Source organism: Ctenopharyngodon idella, chromosome 18, assembly GCF_019924925.1.
Source record: "Ctenopharyngodon idella isolate HZGC_01 chromosome 18, HZGC01, whole genome shotgun sequence".
In the NCBI taxonomy this organism is placed as follows: Eukaryota; Metazoa; Chordata; class Actinopteri; order Cypriniformes; family Xenocyprididae; genus Ctenopharyngodon; species Ctenopharyngodon idella.
Genome location: NC_067237.1, coordinates 25,608,228 through 25,629,593, shown reverse-complemented (window position 1 = coordinate 25,629,593; position 21,366 = coordinate 25,608,228). Strand labels below are relative to the sequence as shown.

Sequence of the window (21,366 nt, the reverse complement as noted above, 5' to 3'; positions counted from 1 at the left end):
CATTAATTACTCACCCTCATGTCGTTCCACACCCGTAAGACCTTCTTTCATCTTCGGATCTTCGGATCTTTATGAAGTTTTTGAAGCGTCAAAGCTGTAGTTACAAAGGCAGTCAGTGGAAGGAAATCTGACAGCATTCTGTCATCGAAAAGATCTTCATTTCAGTCTTACGGGTGTGGAACAACATGAGGGTGAGTAATTAATAACAGAATTTTCATTTTGGGGTGAACTAACCCTTTAAATATATACAGGTTTTTCAGGACAATGGGAATCCTGGTTCATCAAAGAGAAAAACAAGTTGTTGAGGGGATGAAAAATATTTTTTAAATTATCTTGATTTTTAGTTTCTACTTATTTTAATGCTTGTTTTGTCTTATTTTAAATCATTTTGTGTCATCTTAACGCCCCCTTGGAAGTTTGCTGAGGCCCCCTAAAGTGGGCCCGGACCCTTGGTTTAGAACTGCTGCTTGACTGATTTTTCTTTTTTGTCAATTTACCCCAAACAGAAACAATGTTATTTTAATGGATGCCAATTGCAATTGTAAAACGTACATGCTACTTTGTTTAAAAGAGACATAAAGCTTAACCTGTTAACTGTCACTGGCCCACCGGTGGGCCCATAGCCGTTACATATTTAAAGCAGTAATATCCTATACTAAATCTAAACTAATCTTGACAAACTATATATCATTTGAAAGCTTACAGTTTTCATATTTGGTGACTGATTTTCAAAATAAAATACAGAGGAGCAGAAATTTATCAATTTGCAACAAGAATATTTTCATACTTAACTACATAAGGCATGTTCAGACCTTTATTTTGAAATAGCAATGAACATGAAAAATCATTTAAGATTGCTTGAAACATGTTTGTTTTCATGCCAAGAGTTCAAAAGATAACATCCATTCAATTTTTTGAGAAAAAAAGATCTGAAAATGTTTTTAAATTTGAAAAAAAAAAAAAAATGTATGATTGTGGCAGCGAGCTATAACCCACATACATGTTGTTTTTATGTTTATTAGAGGCTGAATTCATATCAAATTCTGCCAAACTTCCCATACTACTTTTATATAGGATGTCAACTTCATAAATTGTATGAAAATAATGGAAATATATGGTTCAGATCACTCAAACCATATATGGAAATGGAGGCGCCCTTATATGGTCAGTAATGGAGCTTGGTTGTCATCTAGTGAAAAAGTTTGGTACTGCGACAAACAAAATCTTACTGAAAGCTCATTTTTTAAAATATCAACCTGAAATTTGGAACACAACTTGTTCAGATTTTTGGCTTTGATTTCCTTGCAGTTTCAGAGTAAAACTTGTTTTGTAAAATATATATTTTATATAAAATATAAAATATTATATTTTTACATTTTCATAAACTTAAACTTCTATAACTTTTTTTCTGTTTCACTTACATAATTTATTTCACTTCTACAATAATCTGCCATTTTATCTTTAAAACAAGACCAGCCTTATGTCTGTAGTCCAAAGAATTCTTGAATTACAACCATTTAAGTTTGGATAGTGCATTTTCATGTCTATAAAAAAAAGTGGGGGTGACAGTTAACAGGTTTTAAACAATACTGGGATTTGAGGAACTTATTTAAAGGGATGGTTCACCCAAAAAATGAAAATTCTGTCATTATTTACTGTTGATTACTGTTGTTCCAAACCTGTATGAATTTCTTTCTTCTGCTGAACACAAAAGAAGATATTTTGAAGATGGGTAACCAAACAGTTGATGAGCTCCATTGACTTCCATAGTATGAAAAAAAAAAAAACCTATGGAAGTCAACGGGGCCCATCAGCTGTTTGGTTACCGACATTCTTCAAAATATCTTCTTTTGTGTTCAGCAGAAGAAAGAAACTTTTTTAGGTGAAATATAATAGAATACTGACAGGAAAATAAGATGTTAATTTTGATTTTGCTATTATTGTTTTTACACTTGGACTCCAAACATGACAACAATAAAGTTAATTTCAACAAAACATGAGGATTAAATCAAATAGTCTATTAAAGTATGCTCAGAAAATTGACATATGCAATTTAACGACTGTCTAGCATTTTGTTATATATCACATTTGAAATCCTATGATTGGGTCAGTGCAGGGGAGGAAGGTTCTATTAAATCTGTCTGGGTGAGGCATTCACAGTTTTAAAGAGTTTACAATATCCTAGCCATATTTCAAAGCCTATCATCGCCTTCAGATTAAAGCTGACGCTGATGTCTGCCAACTCGCATTAATCAGAAAAGTGTCACAATGGGTTTTGCAACAGTTAAGAGTCAATGCTAATGATGTCTGCATTTCATGTTTCCTCTGCAGTGGATTATTAATCATGATCTATGATATTTGCTGTTGAATTGCTGTCTAATCATTCAAAGAGTTTGTAGTTACAATGTTTTTTTTTTGGATATGTTTCACTTAAATGTGATTCCTGCCATGCAAAAACCCAGTGAATGGAAACTCATGTCTCCTGTGCATTTACATGAATCGGAAGGGACAGCCTCGTCCTTGACAAGTACACCTGTCACAGGGTCAAGTCAGATCACATTGGCAGAGTCAAGCATGTTGCGCTTGGTGCCTGTGTTTGTGTTTATTTCAGGATACATTTGTTGTAGTAACTAGCTGGCTTGTAAAGCAACAGCGAATGAAGTAAAATGTATTTTAAGATAGTTAAACTACCATATTTGTAATAAACAAAATGTAAAGAGATGAGAGAAATCATACCATATGCATTGCAACATGGTATTTTTTTCACTATGCGACTACAGTAAGCATTATTTTCTGCATATATGTTATCCTTTTTATACAACGCTTTATTTCACTGTCTACATTTTTTGTGCTTTTTGTCACAAATATACAGATACTTGCATGACATGATGATTATTTATTATATAAATAATTACGTTAATAAATAGAAAAATGTTACTTTTAGAACATTTCATGATTATATAGGCTATAACCTCTTGTTTTGTGTTTGTATTTTTTAAAATAGGTAAGCGAATACATGAAATTATGACATGATGGCTGTAGGAATTATGTGGAAAATGGACAATGATGACCAAATGGTACGATTATTAATTTTGATGTTTTCTTATGAGTCTTATCATTACATAAATGACATCTTTTCGAATAGTTTTAAATATTAATTTATTCTCTTTCAAGGCAAGTTCTAGTTGAAATTGTTGAAATAAGATGTTTTGACAGATAATGGTACCATAAGACAAAGGCCAAGCAGGATTCTTCCCGAGCTTTTTTATGAAAGGTAAGAATTTCATGCATTTTCCACTTTTAAGTTATATGTGCACATGTTTTATCTGAAAAACTATTTTATTTAGTTTAGCAATAGTGTATTACAGCAATAGCAGTATATTGTTTTATTAATCTGAAAGTAAATGCTTTTTTTCCATTTATAAATGCACAATGAGTTGTTCTCTAAAAAAAACTACAGATGTTTCCTTTGTGAATTCTTTCTTGGGTAAAATGTAATATCCTTACACCAAGCTGATGGACAGAGTTGACACCTCTGTCTCACAGCTCGTGTTATTATTGGGGCATTTTTTCATGAGGGAAGGACTCACCCTGCCAAGCACACAGGCTGATGTTCACAGCTTTGACAAGATTCTGCACCTCTTTGATGTCTGTATGCGAAGATGTACGTGCGTGTGTTCTCCAACACGTTATCACGTCTCTGTCATTCTTCTGTGCTGAACTGACATGTTGAAGGTATGGGACAGCAGCATGAGAGACTGTGGGTGTGTTTGTGTTCATGTTTGTGCTGTCTGAACAATATTAAAAGGCTACAACTAAATTACAACTAAAACAGCTTATATGACTGATTGGATGAAGAAATGATGATGTAGCCGTCATTGCTGTTGTTGTTCAATGTTCGCTCTGGTTTGGACAGATTTAAACAGTGCAAGTAGAGTGAAGCTCGACTATATCATGTTTATTAATTATTTTACTATATTAGACCTTGGTGTCACATCTAGTTTTCAGAGATATTTAGGGTTAAGGTGTACTTTATTGTCCCAAAGGGAAATTTGTGGAAAAAACACTGCATCACATACAGTAAATCATAACAACACACAACATTTAGATACATAAACACAAATACATAAACACAAGCATAAGCATATACTGAATCAAAGATAAATCAGCAGTCCTTGACTCTAGAAAATAAAATTAACATTAAAGCTGCAGTCCGTAAGTTTTGCCTCTTTGTCGCCATCTCTGTTCGAAACCTGCAATTGCAATTATTTGTGGAATTTTCATCTTTACGTGGGTTGTGCTTCGGCACAGCTCCTCAGCGCGGATGAATCTAATGCTTTGAGAAGAATGTGTGGCTGTCAGTCACCGCACCGGTGGATATTGTACAGGTACTTCGGAATCGCAGATTGTAGTCTTGGAAGTACGACCAAAATAAGAATTTTTACTGGAAAATGTCATCTGAACAAGTACTGTAAGTAACAAATCTGCCACTTTTGTTCTGACCAACTGAGAAAAAAACCCATTACAATAAATCGCGCTGCACTCGTAATCATAGGGGAACCACTTTAAGTACTGTATAGCACCAAATCTTGGTGCTTCAGTGGTTCTTCAGCGGTTCTTCACCGGTTCTTTGGGATGAATGAGGTGCTATATAGCACCGTTACCATATACAGAACCTGTTAAGCCCCTGTATGGTTCTTCAGCGGTTCTTCAGTGGTTCTTTGGGATGGTTAAGGTGCTATATAGCACCACTGCCATACAAAGTATCTGTTAAGCCCCTTTAAAGGTTCTTTACGAGCCAAAGAACCAAATGTTGGTGCTGTTTAGCACCATTTTTGTTGAAGAAATAAAATGTGATATGGCACCTCTTATGGGCTCTACATAGCACCATTTGACAAAGGTGCTGTAGAGCACCCCTACAAGTATGGTGCTACATAGCACCAAAAGTGGTTCCCCTATGATTATGAGCCAAGAACCACTTTTAGTGCTATATAGCAAATTTTTTTTTTTTTTTTTTGAGTGCAATGGTGATCTGATGATCGCTTAGCTCATGTAACATCAAACCTTGCAAATTATTATTATTGTTATACTTTGTTCTCAAATTGTTAATGTTAACAACATCAGCATGTATTCAGTGTGTATTAGCGTTACTTGTAGATCTCAGTTTCTGTACAGTCTAATATCTTATTGTCTATTTGTCATACCATACAATCAGCCATGAAAATGATATGTTTAATTATTCTATCTGCTGTGAGAAAAGGCTATAACATGCGATATAGCCTACTAGCTGGGACTCGTTCTTTATGTAAACAGATGTTACATATTGACACAAAGATGAACGGCTGCATGCTCGAATTTCCGCGGAATTCCTACCAGTACCACTCAAATTATAAAACATTATTACAAGCTTACCGTTGTGAATCGGGCTAAGGTAAGGAGATAGTTTTGAACACTGGCTGGTTATGTACTTGATCAAAAATTGATTTTGGATAATTTTTTACCAAAAAAAAGTTACAGACTGCAGCTTTAAGTATTACGATTTTATTTATTTGTTCTGTTAAACTTTTTATCCATAAAACTTTCTTAATTAGGTTAGAAATGACTGAACTGACCATTAAATGCCATAGCACTGCTACACTGCACTGCTATCTGCTCCTCTGTAATGCAGATCAGAGCTGGCACTGACGTTGAATGAGAGGTGGCCAAACATGATCATGACAGTCAAACAGAAAGGCCAGACAAGCAGACAGATGTCTTATCGGTCATTTTCAAAACACTGTATTTCAACTCCTTCAATGTGTGAATAAAGGGGACAGGAAGTGGCAGTTTGGCAGCTCCAACCAGGAGTGTCACACTGAATCGTGTCCCCTGCCATCTCTGTATGGCTAGCGCGGCCCAGGAGGTCGCGTGAAGCGCTCAGCTCATGCATTTCTGGGACGTTGCATCTAAACGCCACCTATGCATACGGCTGAGGCGTGCGGAGAGGGACGATGGACAGGGATGAGACCATTACCACATTTCGAATGAGCCCTGACAGAACATGAGTGGATGCCTTGTCAGATCATTCTGAATACACAATGTCAGATGTCTTGCCACCATGTCAGACAACTCTAGCGATGGTAGAGCTAGCATGCTACAATGTTCAGCTTCTTTTTTGAAATCTTGACGTGCCTGAGATTTCTGCTCAAAATGAGGTCATTTCAAGTGAAACAAGATAGACGAAATATTTGTTTAAGGTTAGTGAATATGCTTATGTTTTGCATTATTTTCTAACTCAAAACAATGTATTTTAAAATTTTGTAGTTATTTCCAGGTTTAAAAGGGGATTTTTTTGGACATTTGGACCCAACTGTATACATCCATACATAAATGAACAATCAAACAAACAAGTAAATCTAACCACATAGACAAACATGGGGCCTCATTTATAAAATGTGCATGCAGATTTGATCTTAGAGTGTGCGTACGCTAAACATTCAACATCAGTGCCAGCTTTCATATTTATAAAAACGGACGTTAACGTGGAAAAGTGCTTTGCGCTACATCAGGGTCCAGACATACGCACTTTTCCTTGTGGCAGAGAGTCAGAGTATTGCAGGTATTTAGAAATCTAAGCAATTCTTGCCGTTCGCCATTCTTAAAGGGTTAGTTGAACTTCGTTCATCTTCCGAAAAACGCAAATTAAGATATTTTTGATGAAATCCAAGGTTTTTTTAATCCCCCATAGAAAGCAACATAATTACCATTCATGGTCCAGAAAAGTAGTAAAGACATTGTTAAAATAGTCCATGTGACTACAGTGGACTACCTTAATGTTATGAAGTGACGAGAATACTTTTTGTGCGCAAAAACAAAACAAAAATAATGACTTTATTCAACAATTTCTTCTCTACCTTGTCAGCCTCATACGCAGTTGATGCAGTGCTTCCGTGTTTACATCCGAACGCCGGCTCAGTATTGGCCGACGCTGTTCACATGAGCACCACAACACATGCGTGTGATGCTGACTCAGGAGCCGGCAAATAATGAGCCAGCATTTGGACTCATTATTTTAATTTGTGTTCTGAAGATGAAAGAAAGTCTTACGGGTTTGGAACGACATGAGGGTGAGTAAATAATGACAGAAATTTCATTTTTGGGTGAACTAACCCTTTAAGTAAAGGATTAGGACATTGACTGGTGCTCTGTTATGTTAATGACATTAAGTAGGTGCTGTTAACACCATTTGCGATTTAAAAATTTCACATCTGCAAAAGAGGCGTACTCATGTTTTTTTGTGCGTATGTTTATTCTCTGAATCACACATACACACATTTGAGAAATGATCGTGAGATCAAGTGTAGGATGTTTTTACGCAACATTTTATAAATAAGGCCCCTGATATGCTACAAGATAATACAAATAAAGGTCCAAAAGTCTACTAGTGAAAATGGAATTCAAATTATGTAATGAAATTGGAATCCTAAAACATTTCCTTTTATGTTATTTTAAAATGTTATTTATTTTATTTATTTATTTTAAAATGCTCAATAGATATTTTATAATTCCAAATGATCAATGTGCCCTCAGACTTTGTGTCCCCATTGTATATATATTTATATGGACAAAGGACAAAGTAAATCTAACCTACTGGGTGCAGAACACATCTTATACAGTAGATATACAGTCATAGGCAATCTACAGTACATAAGGAGTTGTTTGTGCTGGTGTTCCAAGAGTCCTTCATTTGTTAATATTTGAAAAAAAAAAAAAAAATTCTGTCATAACTCAGTAAGGTTCTGTAAGGTGGTACAGTCAACATGTTCAACTAAGATTCTTGTTTCTAAATTCTGTCAAGAGAGGCAGTAAATAAAATAAATAGAGCAAAACTAACACTGGTTCACGGTGAGATATCAGTTCTCTTGGGGGTTGTTTCACTCTAGTGTATAAAAATGAAATATATGCTCTTATTTATACACCAGCACATCTTGTTTTAGACCTTCCTTTTCTTGCAAATATAGCTAGATCAGCCAATGCGTTCCTCTCGAGCATTTTACTTGGTCAGCACTTCACTCGCAGTCAGAAATGTTGCTTAAGGTATCACTTAAGGTGTTGGAAAACAGGATCAAACGGGTTGATACACAGATTTTGACATGCTATTTGAGCATGTAGCTCACTATAATTGGTCGTGTCATCATGCATTAAATTAACAATGTATGGTGTAATGCCCTGAAACGAGTGTCTTTTGCAAATCTGTCAGATATCATGTGAAAATGCTCTTGACAGCTGTCTGGGGAAATGCTAGTGAATAGCAATTCAGCTGCTCAGAATATTCCCTGTCCAGCTGTTAAATATTTTGGACGTACAACAACTTTCTTGAGTTTGTTTATTAGGCAGATTGAATGTAATGCACCAAAGTTCTTCACACTGCTTAGTTTTCCACTTATGATCTTCCATGACTGAACCAATATCACATTTAAATCATGTTTAAAGCACTTCAGCATAAACGATGTCCAACTTGATTTAAACTGACTGCACTCACTGCAGCAGTAAGACAATTTTCTCATTCTTTAAGAAAAGGAAAATGACCTTAACCCGTACCCTTGTGCTGAGAATAATTCAGTCAGTGTGGACTCTGTGGGCAGCTGCCTCGATTCTGTCCCATGAGTGCTCTGGAGCTGTCATAAACTGTCACGTCAACTCAGGTCTGGTCACAATATGAACTGACACTCAAGTAGCGGGTGAACATGATTTCCAAGAGGACATGATAAGATGAAGATCGTTCTAGCTCATTGATCAATTTATTTCAGGTTAACCATGAAAATGTTCTGCTAATTACACCAGAACAGAGATCCACTCTTGAAGTTACATGTTGAGATGTTTATGAAAATGTATGTTTGAAATCATGTCAATTTTTTTCAGGTACTGGCCCACTTGCTATAGTTTTATAACAGCTAACTTCAGACAAGATGTCAGACAAGAAATAAGGATGATTCTAGTACAATCTGTACAGCATTTCACATCAAATTCAAGCTACTGTTTTCACATCAACTTTTTTTCGATTGGCACATGTGTCAGAATTCCTGTTCAAACTTGTCTGATCAGGTTGAAGCTTATTGCACTGTCAAACGTAGCTCTCTTCTCATTAGTCTGGGCCCCTTCCCATCAGTGCATGCGCTCAAATTAGATTGACATCCAAACTGTTCAGATATACAAAGCAATTTAGATGATATTCATTAGAGCGGTGACATAGGCTGATGTGACTCTGACAGGGAGCACTTCTCTCTCTTATTTTATTACCACTGAGGCGTGACTACCCCCACTGAATTCACTGTACCAAGAGAACAAAACAAAAAGACACAACAATGTCAATTCAATTCTATCTGCCAATACTGGATAGGAAACAAGCTAATATTACAAAGAGTACAGACATCTGAGATGTTTAAACTTGGCACGGTAAGAGTTAAAAGATCTGCACTAAAAAGGAAGTAATCGCAGCAGAATCATGAGATTTGAAAATATGAAAAAGCCTTGGTCCATCTATATGACAAATTAAAAAATGGGCTTTAAATGTATTCTCAGAATACTGGAATCAGGTTAAAAATAGTGGAAAAAAATCAAACAATAAAAATGTGAATTGCATGTATGAGAGAGAGTCAAGCATTTAAGAAAAAGACAAACAGGCTTTGTTTTTTCTATAAAAAGATTATTATTTTTTTTTTTACATTTTACATATATGGATGGCATGCCTCATTCAATGTAATAACATTCAACAAAAATGGTGTAAATAAAAACTTGTCTGGTTAAATAGTCTGATTAACAAATCTGGCTAGAATAAAAATTAAGAAATGATACAGAAGTGAAAAAACGCATCTGTAAAAAAGCAAGTCATGGCAATTTATATCAACAACAAAAATGTTTAAGACTTTAAAGTCTTTTATAACACTTTATATACAGTTATTTAGTTATACATCTAAATAAATCAGATTCCTTTTGCACAAACAAAGTAGTAGCACAGGCAATAAATGAAAGCAAGGAAAAAGCAAGCCATATTTTGGAAAATATGCATAACATAGTTTATCTATGTACAAATGTACATTCTTTTTTCATCAGAACAGAAACTTCTCCCCAAAAAATGTTCATGATTATTAAGAATGTTAATAATTTTAAGACACATGTTTACGTATAATAGATTTCTTATACAGAGTATCTATTTGGTAAAGCTGGCAGTAGCCACCTTAGAATGTTTAATGCTAAATTCCCATGGCACCACCATGGCAATGATCACAAAGCTTAGCCTACAAGGCCAGTTGTGTATGTTAATGCAACAAGTATCTGTGAATGAATCCTTACACTATGATCCTACTGTCTGTTCTCAGCTTAGAGTACAATAAATATCCTCACATACAATGTTAACTGTATGATTTTATATCTTGTTTGTATGTTACAGCGCTGGCACTGGTAGCAGTTGCTCCTGACATCCTCTAGCTGGCGATACAGCAGGAAGCACAGGTTTTATGGGAGTGCTTTTAGAATGCTTTGTAACCTTCCGGTTGAGATCCTTAGAAGAAAGTTTAGCCAAGTCTTTCATTTTAAACCCAAGGTGTGACTCAAGGTGACAGATGTACGTAGATCGAGATTGAAACTGTGTTGCACATTCACTACAGTAGAAAACTGGGTGTCCTGAGTCAACGTTCTTTATGAACTTTGTTCTGCCTGTTCGTCTGAGCTGGTATTTCACATTGGCCAGCCAGTGGCTGATGGTTGTCATAGACAGACCTGTTATATGTGATATGACCATCCTTTCCTGGGAGCTCAAATCTGATATCACATATTTTCCATCAACTGTCTGCCTGAGGCAGGACGTGAACTGAGCCTGCAAAATCAGCAAGTGCTGGGGTTTCCAGTGTGACTGCCTACCTTTACGTTTGTGCACCATTGACGTATCCTCTGCCTCATCTGAAGTGTGAGAACCCTCGATTTCTGACTGCTCTGGCCTACATGAAAGTGCTGGGGACTTCAGAACTTGAGAGTCTGAGAGATTACGCAGCATGTCTGAGATGTCAGAGAGGGCATTTTCACGCAAAGGACTCACTGGTGTGAAGATTTTTGAACTAGTTGATTCCCTCACAGATGCACTAGATACAGAGGAACTCACAGCTTTGCCTGGGAGAGCGGCAGCTCTGAGACATTGTTCACTTTTGCCTTTGGACAAGTCTATTGGTTGGTCTCTGCAAATTTCATGGCAGTCCGAATGTAACTGGCTAAGTTTCGTCGAGTGTCCAGATGGACCGGCGAGAGCGGCCCTTTCCGCCATGCTGTTGCTCATCCTGAGAAGCATACTCATAGGGTCCTGGACAGGCCTTAGCGGTTTGGCAGCTTTACCCAGATGAAGGTTCATAACAGACTGAAGGGCACTTAGAGGACTGACAGAGGGTTGTTTTGGCTCAGGGTGTGCAGATAACAGACCAGCATCATCATACGGATCTGAAGTGGAGGTGGTGTGACTCCTGAAATCTTGTGTTTGCTTCTGAATTTCCCTTTCGTTTGTGTTACCCTCAGTGGCATTGCTCATAGATGTAATCATGCTATCCAGGCTTGGAGATTTTGGTGATTTCCCTTTAAGATTCATTAGCTGCCGATGTGGTGATCTCTGCCCATTCAAGTCATTAAATTGCCTGTCTACTTCAGCAACTTTTTCTGTTACTTTGTTTTCCAGTTTTTCCACCTCATGGAGATTAACTGTGGTTGAGGAAGCTCTTGGTGGAGTGCCTGGAGGAATCAAATTACTTTTGTCTAAGGACTGGACTTCCTGACTACTGACTGATTGTTTTAAAGAAGAAATATAGCCTGAGTTGTGCAGAGCAGGTTTCAGATGGTTTTGTAACTGATAAGCTGCATGAATGCTCTGGTAACCACCCCAGCTTGGAGCACCCCTCTGTGCTTTGTTAATGGCCGATGTAACCGTATTCTCCAGTGATTTTAGAATATCAAAATCCATTTTAGGGCTCTCTTTCAGATCATCTTCAGTAAGGTAATCAGACTTTGCTAATGTGCTGAATTTCTGCTTAACATCATTTACATTTGTAGACTCCTTGCATTCACTGTCTTTCTGAGAAGTAATTTCTTGTGTCTTGTTCTTGTTGTCCCCAGTTGCTGCAGATGTGATGGATGATGATTCCAACATTCCTATCGTTGAGAGAGAAGAACATGTTGTACCTGACTGAGACTTCTCAGACTTACTTTTGGGATGAGGAGGCTTGTCTGTCTTTTGCAGTGAGTGGGTAACTTTAACAAAGTGGCCGGTCAACACCATATGAGCACTCAAGTGTTGAATAGAGTCATGCAAAATCCCACACTCCATACATTTGAGATTCTGAGACTTGAACTGTATACCTCGGCTTGTCGTCTTCTGATCTTTTAAGTCTTTATTGTCGGTTTGTTCAGAATACATCTGAAAAATATCTCTGGCATGCCCATCATTAGGACTTCTTGTCTGCTCTGTGGTTTGCAAAGATTTTGCAACATTCAACTCCACTGGAACCCTCTTCCTGAAAGATGACACAACTTTAGCAGCAATTGCTGTTCTTGGCTCTCTCAGAGGAACCTTTTGGTAATGTTTAGTCTTTATCATGTGAACGCTGAGGTCTTGCAAAGATTCAAAAGAGTGTCCACAGTACATACAGCGTAGGACTTTCTGGGCATCTTCCTTTCCCTCCATCTCCAAAAGAGAGCGCTTACGTGGCTTGGACCATGACTTGGCACCCTTGCTAGCACTTTCGAGGTTGTCATCACGGTAGTGGTCCGTTTCATTCATGTGAACTGTGAGATCAAGCAGTGTGTCATATGCTGCACTGCAGCTTTTGCAGTGGAACTTGCTAGCACCGGTAAAGATGGATCCGTAGAGTTTAGTGCTTTGGCGGTAGAGCTGGACAGTGGAGAAAATACTTGGTTCAAGTGCAATAGGTTGTTTTTGAGAGACCTGTTGGAATGTCTTTGCGATAGCAGACTGATGCCAATCATAACTGCTGCGTCCAGGACTGCTGTTGCTGCTGCTACTACCGCTGCTACCGGCTGGCTGTTCATCTGAATACGGCTGAGAGGAATTCAAGTTCAAAAAGGACCAGTAGGGATTATTGAGGAAGCTTTTGTAAATAGCCTTCATCTGTTCTAGGCTGTCTGTAATACATACAGAATGTTCAGAACTGTCTTTTAGAAAGTCTCTTGTGGCATCCTCCTCTTTTTTGTTCAGGGTGCTCTCTGTATCTGACGTAGGGTCACTAGATTCACTTATGTGAGATTCACTGTCAACATCATGACCTGAAAGCTCAGCAGCAGGGGAATCTTGTTCATCCGCTGGGTTTTGTAAGTCTTCTCCCAAATCATTTTCATCTTGTGGTTTCTCACTGGTCACTGAGCAATCACTTCCAGTACCTTCAGTCTCTATGGGGGTCTCCTTAACATTCTCTGAATCATAAGCTAGAGGGTGGGGAAAGAAAAAAAAAATTAAATAAATGCCACTTAAGTAACACATTGAAAGATAAACAAGCAAAACAAACATTTTGCCTAATAATATTCTTCTATAAATGAAGTGAATGGGCAAATTTCTTCTGAAATTCCAATTAAAAAAAGTTCAGTACAGGTGTTCTTCCACCCTGGCCCACAAAAGTCAAAGTCTTACATTCAAATTGCAATTCTGTATACTGTTGTCTGCCTCAATTCATATGCAAATCAAATTCAGGAATTGAATTCAATTCTGTATGGCACATAAGCACTGGTGCATCCACAAGCAAATAACCGAGGACTGAGAAATAACTTTTATTTCTTTTAGAACTGCGATTTAGTCTAGTCTAGTCAGGTTAACATCAAAGCTTTTTTAATCTAATAGTTTGCTGTTAAGCATATAATCAGGCTATTTACAAGAGGTTGCACCTGCTACCATTTGGCCCACCTCTCCACATGTCCACACACCTGTGCACATATAAAGAGACAAATAGATAGAGGGAAAAGGTGGACAGATAGATTGAGAGGTTAAGGGGAATGACATAAGATGGCGGCACATAAGCCACCTGTCACTTTGAATCCCACCTGACGACTGTTCACCTTGGACAGGTGACGTGTTGCGAGAAAGGTGTCTGCTCGAGCACCTCAAGATGACAGATCCAAGGGGACACGGTCGCCCTTCTCCCTGCCAGCTGCCCTCACACCCTCAAAGAGCCCATCCACCACCGTCCTTCGGGACTGATGATCCCGTCTCCTGACAGCCTGTCCCCTGCTAGTTTGACACTGTCACTCTGACTTCGTAAGTGGAACAAATGCCCTCTTGAAAGCCATACCAACCCCCCCTTCTCTGTTCCACTCTATTCACTCTTGTTTGTGTGCGCATTTGTGATTATGTTGCTCATGTCAAAAGGAAAACGCTTGACATGTCAGATGTTTGGAAATACAGCAGGCCCTAAATTACAAGCTAACATGGTGTGCTGCTGCATGTGTGATTCAAGTGCATTGTCGCATGCCAACGGTCTCTCTTCCTTTCTCTCTCTTACAAGATCCACCACAGTCTTGACAAGAGTGTTAAAGCACAAATAGCTCTCATTTCAAATGATAATACACAATCTCACAAGCCTGCGCTTCTCTCATTTAGCCTCTCACTGGCTGTCAGCCAGGCGGCCTGCAGGATGGGGGCTCTAAAGGATAACTGGCAGGTGCAGGCCAGTCTTATCCCCTCTGTAGATTTGGATTGTCACTAGGTATCCATTACTTGCCAATCTCCTCTGATCGTGCCCGACAGCCTTGATCAAAAGATGTCATTTGAACGGCCTGATTTGGCATGAACTCCAAAGCAGTTCGAAAAGAGGGTGAACCAGGTGTAACTACAATGACATGATCATTTTCCTGCCCTCTCATATCCCTGAGACAATTACGGTGACACACTGAGTGTCCACAATGGCAAATTGCTTTTTTCTTGTACAAATGCTGAAGACTTCAAGACTGTAACTTTTTTTTTTCTTTTGGGGGGGCGGTTAAACGAGGCAAAATATAAAAGAGAATAAGAATAAGTCAGCTTTAACTCACTAAGTTTGTTACTGTACATATTGTACAGATGTATTCAAGTCTGTCCTCATAAAAAAAATCTTAGACGGTGGACAAGTTCAGAAGAGGTTCATCCTAAGAAAAAAAACAAACTTTCATAAATGTGTGTGTGTGTGTTTATCAAAACCCAAGCCCACCAAATTTGAACACAATCTTTAACCTCGAATGATTTATAATCCATCTCAGGAGGCACCTACCATAACCAATTATTCTCAAAAGGCTTGATTGACAGCCTGGGTGATTTATTAAGTTAATAAAATGTGATGTGTGCAATGAGCTCTAGCAGAACAAAAATCCAGGAGACTTTAGTGGCACTTGCCCGGTTTGATTTATATAACTATTACATTTGTCTCCATATGACCACTCATTAACCCCCTCCACCCTATAGACAGAAACAGCACATAAGACATTTAAATTGGAACATCAAGTACTATACATACCATTATTCGTTTAATGGGCATGCATTATTGATTACTCTAAGACTGTACAGAGGTCAGACACGTTTACAGTTAAAAGTAGGCATATTTTGTGAATGCGCATCTACTCTCACAACTGCTTTGCACTTTATGTGATTCCTAAACAGTCTAGATGATCAAATTCTTACATGAAGTGAAAATCAGAGGAAAATCATTTAATGCCATACATTAGTCTTGTTACATATGTCTTGTTAAGTAACTTTGCAATAATACCCAAGAAGATGATTATATGCATTTAAACGGTTGCTCAACATAAACAAAGCTTTGTCAGTAAATACTGTAGCTTTTCATCCTCAAAGCTCACATGACTCACTTGCAACCTCACGGTGCGATACAGATTGAGGCTAACTGTGAGAATTGTTCTTGCTTGAGGCCATGCTAATGTGCAACACATGACACTTTGATCAAAATAAAGCAGCGTTCAGGCAACATGTTGAGATGCCCCCATGCCAAAAATAGTGTTCTTTGCTGCAAAAGAAGCAAAGAACAGTGTGAATTTTTAAACTCAATCAAAGTGGGCAGTCAAATAAATTTTTTTTAAAAAAAGTCAAAAAACACTGTTGGCGTATATCAGTGCCCTGGGTCTAACCTTTTCTGTAGTGTTTCTATTTCTCTGCAGGAGAAACTTAAAACTGACCATTTACTGTAAATGCGGGAAGGCAAACAGTCTCTGTTGACTGGAATTCCACAGACCACAAACGTCCTTTCAGGGGAGATATCTCTCTAATTATCACTCTGTGTGCCTTTGATTCCTTTTCCCCCTTGACAACAGTGTGTCTGATGTGTCTCAGCTGCCAAGAGTGATTGGCAACAATTCTATGTGTATCTAAGCCAGCAGCTGCTGAGATGATGGCCCAGCATCAAAGAACTCAGTGAGATGGATGGCACTCATAATTCTACTCTGCAGGGACAAGGTGGGGGAGGTTGGGGGCAAAAACCAACATCAAAAAACCCCAGACTGTCACCCACCCACCCCCCAACCTTTCAAGCGAGGCTTTGTCCCGGAGTTACCCTCTTTAATAAGCTTCCGATAACTAGGAATTGAGTTCACTGAGAATACTGGAAGGGTTCGTTGGGAATGCAATACCAAACTCCCAATCTTATCCGGCAATGACCACCCGGTGGACAGCTGGTGTCTCGTAACAAACATGGAAAGAAAGCAAAGCTATCCATCATAGAGAGGACATCTAAGACCCTGTGCTCTGTCTATGCCTCTCTAACTCTCAGGTTACAGGCTTACACAGCCGTCCAAATAATATTCACTGTGATAAATGGTCCTCTAAGCCGCCTACCTCTCATTAATCTCTTTCTTTAAAGGAGCATCCATCATGGAGCAGTGCTAGAGCTGCAGAAGAGAACGCTAGAGTTCATTTACAGGCCAGCTGTGCTTGAGTGATGCATGTCATTTTTAGCTTGGACGGGAATGCGCAGACGTGAACACGTACGTGAATACCCACAGACGAAGATGGATGCACGCGTGAACGCGCATTCTTGAGAAGCAGTCGACAATTGACAGACTGACTGATTGATTTAAAACGTGGTTTGGTAGGTGAAAATTTTGAAATGTGCAATGAAAGACATTCCCACCTTTCGCTAAAGTAGAAATTATCATGCATTAAGCTAAATTAGAACTCATTTGTCGTTTCACTTGCTCAACATGTAATATATCTTAGTCTGTCATCGGCTGAGGTCTCTACCCAAAGAGGGCTTTCAATGACTTAATGACTTAACAGCTTAACTCAGCAGTGCGACAATTTATTGAATTTTCTTGCCTGCGTCACTTTCTTTTAGTCTAACTGCAAACCCTATACAGCGCCATCTCCGTTTTGCTTTTAAACATTTGGCCTGTATCTATGACTTCCCAACTTTCTCCCCAGCCTTTTCTGTCTAATTCTCAACAATATTTCTCCTTTCTTTCCTCCCTCAGTGTCTCGGAAAGCCTGCGTGATAGATGACATGTGTCAGGATGCCAGAAGTAAAGGGTGGCAGCGTGATTAACGGCTCTGTTGAAAGGGTAATTGACGGTTTGGCATTGTGCTGATCTTCTCCACCAGGGTTTGGTTTCTGGACCCCTGAGGACCAGACTGACTCATTTTTCTAAAATGGACCGCAAGCTAAAAGCCACCTCCCATGAGAAAAAAGAGATGGATTCTTGTCTTCTTAACAGAAGATTGATGTCTTCATTGTCAACACAGCAAAGTAACATTCATATAAGTTTACAACTACAATAGAGTGCTAGGTCAAATGAGAGTTTGGATAGATAGCAGGTCAATGATGTGACGTTCATCTTTTGTCCTTTCTATTAATTTATTTGAAAAATGCAATCAATACATACTATGACTTAAATACACCTCTTCTACAATGAGCATGATTTTAATTCCTGTATAAAAAGGAATTATGACGTTTTTGTGGGTGGCATAACGTGAAAAAAAGTGAGTGTTACAACAGTATCTTTTGCCATATTTTACTATTATTTCTTACAAAATAAAAGTATTTTACTTCACTGTTTATTTGAAAAACTTTTACCTGCAAAATCTATATCAAACAGGAAATTATATCATAGAGAGGATCCCTGCAGACCTTCATGACTGTTAATAAGTCGGAAAAAATCACAATTCGATTTTTTCTTTATAAAACTATTTATAAATTAATAATTCATAATATTTGTAAACAATAAAACAGTAAAACATATAACTATATTAATTTTTCAAAAGTATAGTATAGTTTAGTATAGTTATTTCTATGAACCTGGCATGTGTTTTAAACTAGATTTTTCCATTTATTTATCATGGACACTTTTATACCCTATTATACCCCTCTTATACTCTCTAGTAAAAGGCATCTACTTATTTAGTCAGCTATGACTTACAAAGTTTAGCTTAAATTTAAAAATGTAAGCAATTTTAAGAATTAAATGGAACATTCACAAGTAAAACTAAATTTGTCCATCACAACTAAAACATCAATAACAGTTATGAACACATTAAACCTATGAACACACCATCTGTGTGCATGTGTGAAATGTGTATGCAAGAATGTGTATGATTACTTTAATCTTTTGTCTCAGCCATGTGTAAATCAATGGGGTTCTAGCAGTTTTGAAGCTGTTGGCAGTGATTACAGGCATGCCTGGCTGGAGAGGTATGTTGACACTGGTTGGGATTAGGGAATGGTGGGCCTCTATGGTTTCCTGCCCTTTCATCACCGCCACCATCAAGCTCAGCTCCTGCGTCACATCCATGCATGACTGATGGCCGCTTGTCCGGATGACCTGCCTTGCACCTTAGATCTGACAGCGACTGATTTTACCCTTAGAAAGTGGGAGAAGGCAGGGCCTGGAGTCGCGCCCAACAGAGCCTGAGAACCGAGAAGATTTTTGGCCAGGGTGGCCCGTGGGATTTGCGGAGGCGTGTCCGATTAACTCACATTATCAACCCACACACAGACGGAGAGAGATCTAACTAACAAAGTTGAAGCAAAGTACAACTCTCAAAATAGATTTGATGTCTAATCTGTCGTTCCAAATATGGCTCAAAGCCTAACAGACAGATGAAAACATTCATTTCAGAGGGACTGTAGGTGGTTCCACATGTTTGTCTCCTCATAACAGTTCGGAATCATCTAGATTCCAGACAGGCACCAAAAAGCTCATTTGTCATGTAAAGGTGCTAAATTGGGTTATGGCGATAGGAAAGGCCAGCAGGAGTGGCTAATATCAACTTGATTACATCAAGGGAGCACAAACCTAATATGACTTGGTGACAGACGCACACCTTGTCATCTCCAATCATTACATATGTCAGGAATCCATCAAGTTTACAGCTAATTAGGTGTGCTCAAATAAAGCAAACAAAATGTTTCTTTTTACAGAGCACTGCAAACCTTTAAGGCAAGAGAAATGGGGAAAGAGTACACTGCTCTGAAATCTCTCATTAAGACTTCACCTACAAGATCGGCTACTGAGCTTTACATCCTCTACAGAGAAAAACAATACATCAGAATCAATAATTTGGTCATCATCAAGTTAAAAGTAAACAGCACATCACTAAATGTGTTCATACCTGTAAACCATAAACTCACACTTGTAAACCACCATGGTCACCACTCTGCACAGAGTCCATGAGTGAAGTTTGGTGGAGCATACTGATGAAATAAAAGCCCAGGCAAGCTTATGGGAAAAAGAAGGAGAGCACTCACATGGCCTTGCTCTGATTGACCATTAAAGCCTTTGATGGATGAGGCTGTCACAAGGATAACAATTAAATCCAACATGAGACAAAGCTGTTCTGACAGGCCAGTCTAACAGAGCAAGCCATACCCCTCCATTAAACTCCACATCATCTCTGCCTCAAACACACACACACAAACAGCGAAGGCTATATAATAATGGCTTTGTATCTGTTTCAAAGAGCTCTGCTATAAATATAAAAATGCCCCAGAACTCCTCCTCTTTCAAATAATAGGATAGGATCTATTCTATTAAGCAGACAGATAATGTTTTGGTTAACATGAAGGCAGTTTCAGTGGTTCTCACTTTTTAAAAGAAGAGTCTGAAATGGTTGTATGTAAATAAGGATGTCTGAGCTGATAAAAAGGGAATATTTTCTTAAAAAGCTGGTTTAAAATGCCAGTGCCAAGTTCTTGAAATCAAATTCATATTTATGTTATAGGCCTATAACATATATATTTGGCCTATTATAATAACTATTGACCTTATAATATTTATTGACCTTGATATACAGATTTAGGGTCTAAATGGGTTTTTTCTGGTCTGTTTTTTTTTTCTTGTCACATGACAACAAAATGGCTTCCTGAATGTTGGTTATACCAAAGCTTTTAAAATATTTTTAAACAAAATTTAAGCCCCACAAAAAAAAACAAAAAAAAAAACCTTATCATTATTCAAAAGCTGTATTCAAGTAATTTTTGTACGAACTGCATTTTACTGTACCTTTAATTAACTTCTGACAAAAAAATAAATAAATAAATCCAGGCAAAAAATTACCCAATAACATGACAAAAAAGTATGACTCAAATTAGGACAAGAAAAATATGTATACGTGAAAATATTCCAGGCAATTAAAAGCGATTTTACAAAGCTTTTGTTCTTTATGAAATGTACTAAAACGAAATGTACATAATGGAGGACAGATGCACAAGAGCATCTTAATCAAATTCAGATGAACTTACCTGCCGCTCGTTTCGGCGCCTGCTGTTTTCTTCTCGGCATACTTGCGCGCAGACTGTGTGTCTATATACGCAACCTGAAATGATATTCAACTATGTATGCTCCCAGTCAGACGTGTCACCATTTAACAAAAGTATAGCGCGGTCACAAAAGCTACGCTACTTCGCTTTGGGCATAGGAGAAAGCCCAGGTGCTCCGTGTTCAGCTGTGGTCTTTGTTTAAAGCCAGTCTGCTGGAGTGATGAGGGAAAACTGCACGGCAGGACAGTAACGCCTAGCCGATCGCTACGAGTTTGTCACGTCACTCAAAAGTCCGCGGCAACCGATTCACTCGCAGAAAGTATGGGGGCGTTCACACGTCTGGCTGTCCAAAACAGCTAGATATAATGTAACGGAATGGCACAGAAAGCAAGGGTTTCGTGTTGCGATTAGAAGTTAATAAAAGTTACAACGTTTAACTCGACAACGTTGATGGCGCAACATCAGAGAGACGCGACGCAGACCAAAGACATCATGCGTGTGTAGTGCGTTGACCAACAATTATACAATAACAGACTCACAACGCTTCCTGTGTTCCTGTTGGTCACTCCCACCCACATATAATGCCAAAAAATGCAGTCTAGGTAGGCAG

At 38.3% G+C, this 21,366-nt stretch overlaps 1 protein-coding gene across 1 annotated transcript; it reads right to left on the bottom strand.

Annotated features, from left to right (window-relative positions):
* Positions 1 to 9,664: 9,664 nt before the first annotated feature.
* Positions 9,665 to 21,286, bottom strand: tshz3a (teashirt zinc finger homeobox 3a). The gene is made up of 2 exons (XM_051869596.1): positions 20,739 to 21,286; positions 9,665 to 13,458 (listed from the first exon to the last, which is right to left on the bottom strand). Exons 1-2 carry the CDS (start codon positions 20,776 to 20,778, stop codon positions 10,424 to 10,426), a joined length of 3,075 nt encoding a protein of 1,024 aa, XP_051725556.1. The 5' UTR covers positions 20,779 to 21,286; the 3' UTR covers positions 9,665 to 10,423.
* Positions 21,287 to 21,366: the final 80 nt, after the last annotated feature.

Bases quoted from the DNA above. Each gene is read 5' to 3' on its own strand.
- tshz3a (XM_051869596.1), bottom strand. From the start codon at position 20,778: ATGCCGAGAAGAAAACAGCAGGCGCCGAAACGAGCGGCAG. The intron at 13,459-20,738 runs GTAAGTTCATCT...CCCACCCTCTAG, and splicing joins GGCGCCGAAACGAGCGGCAG to CTTATGATTCAGAGAATGTT.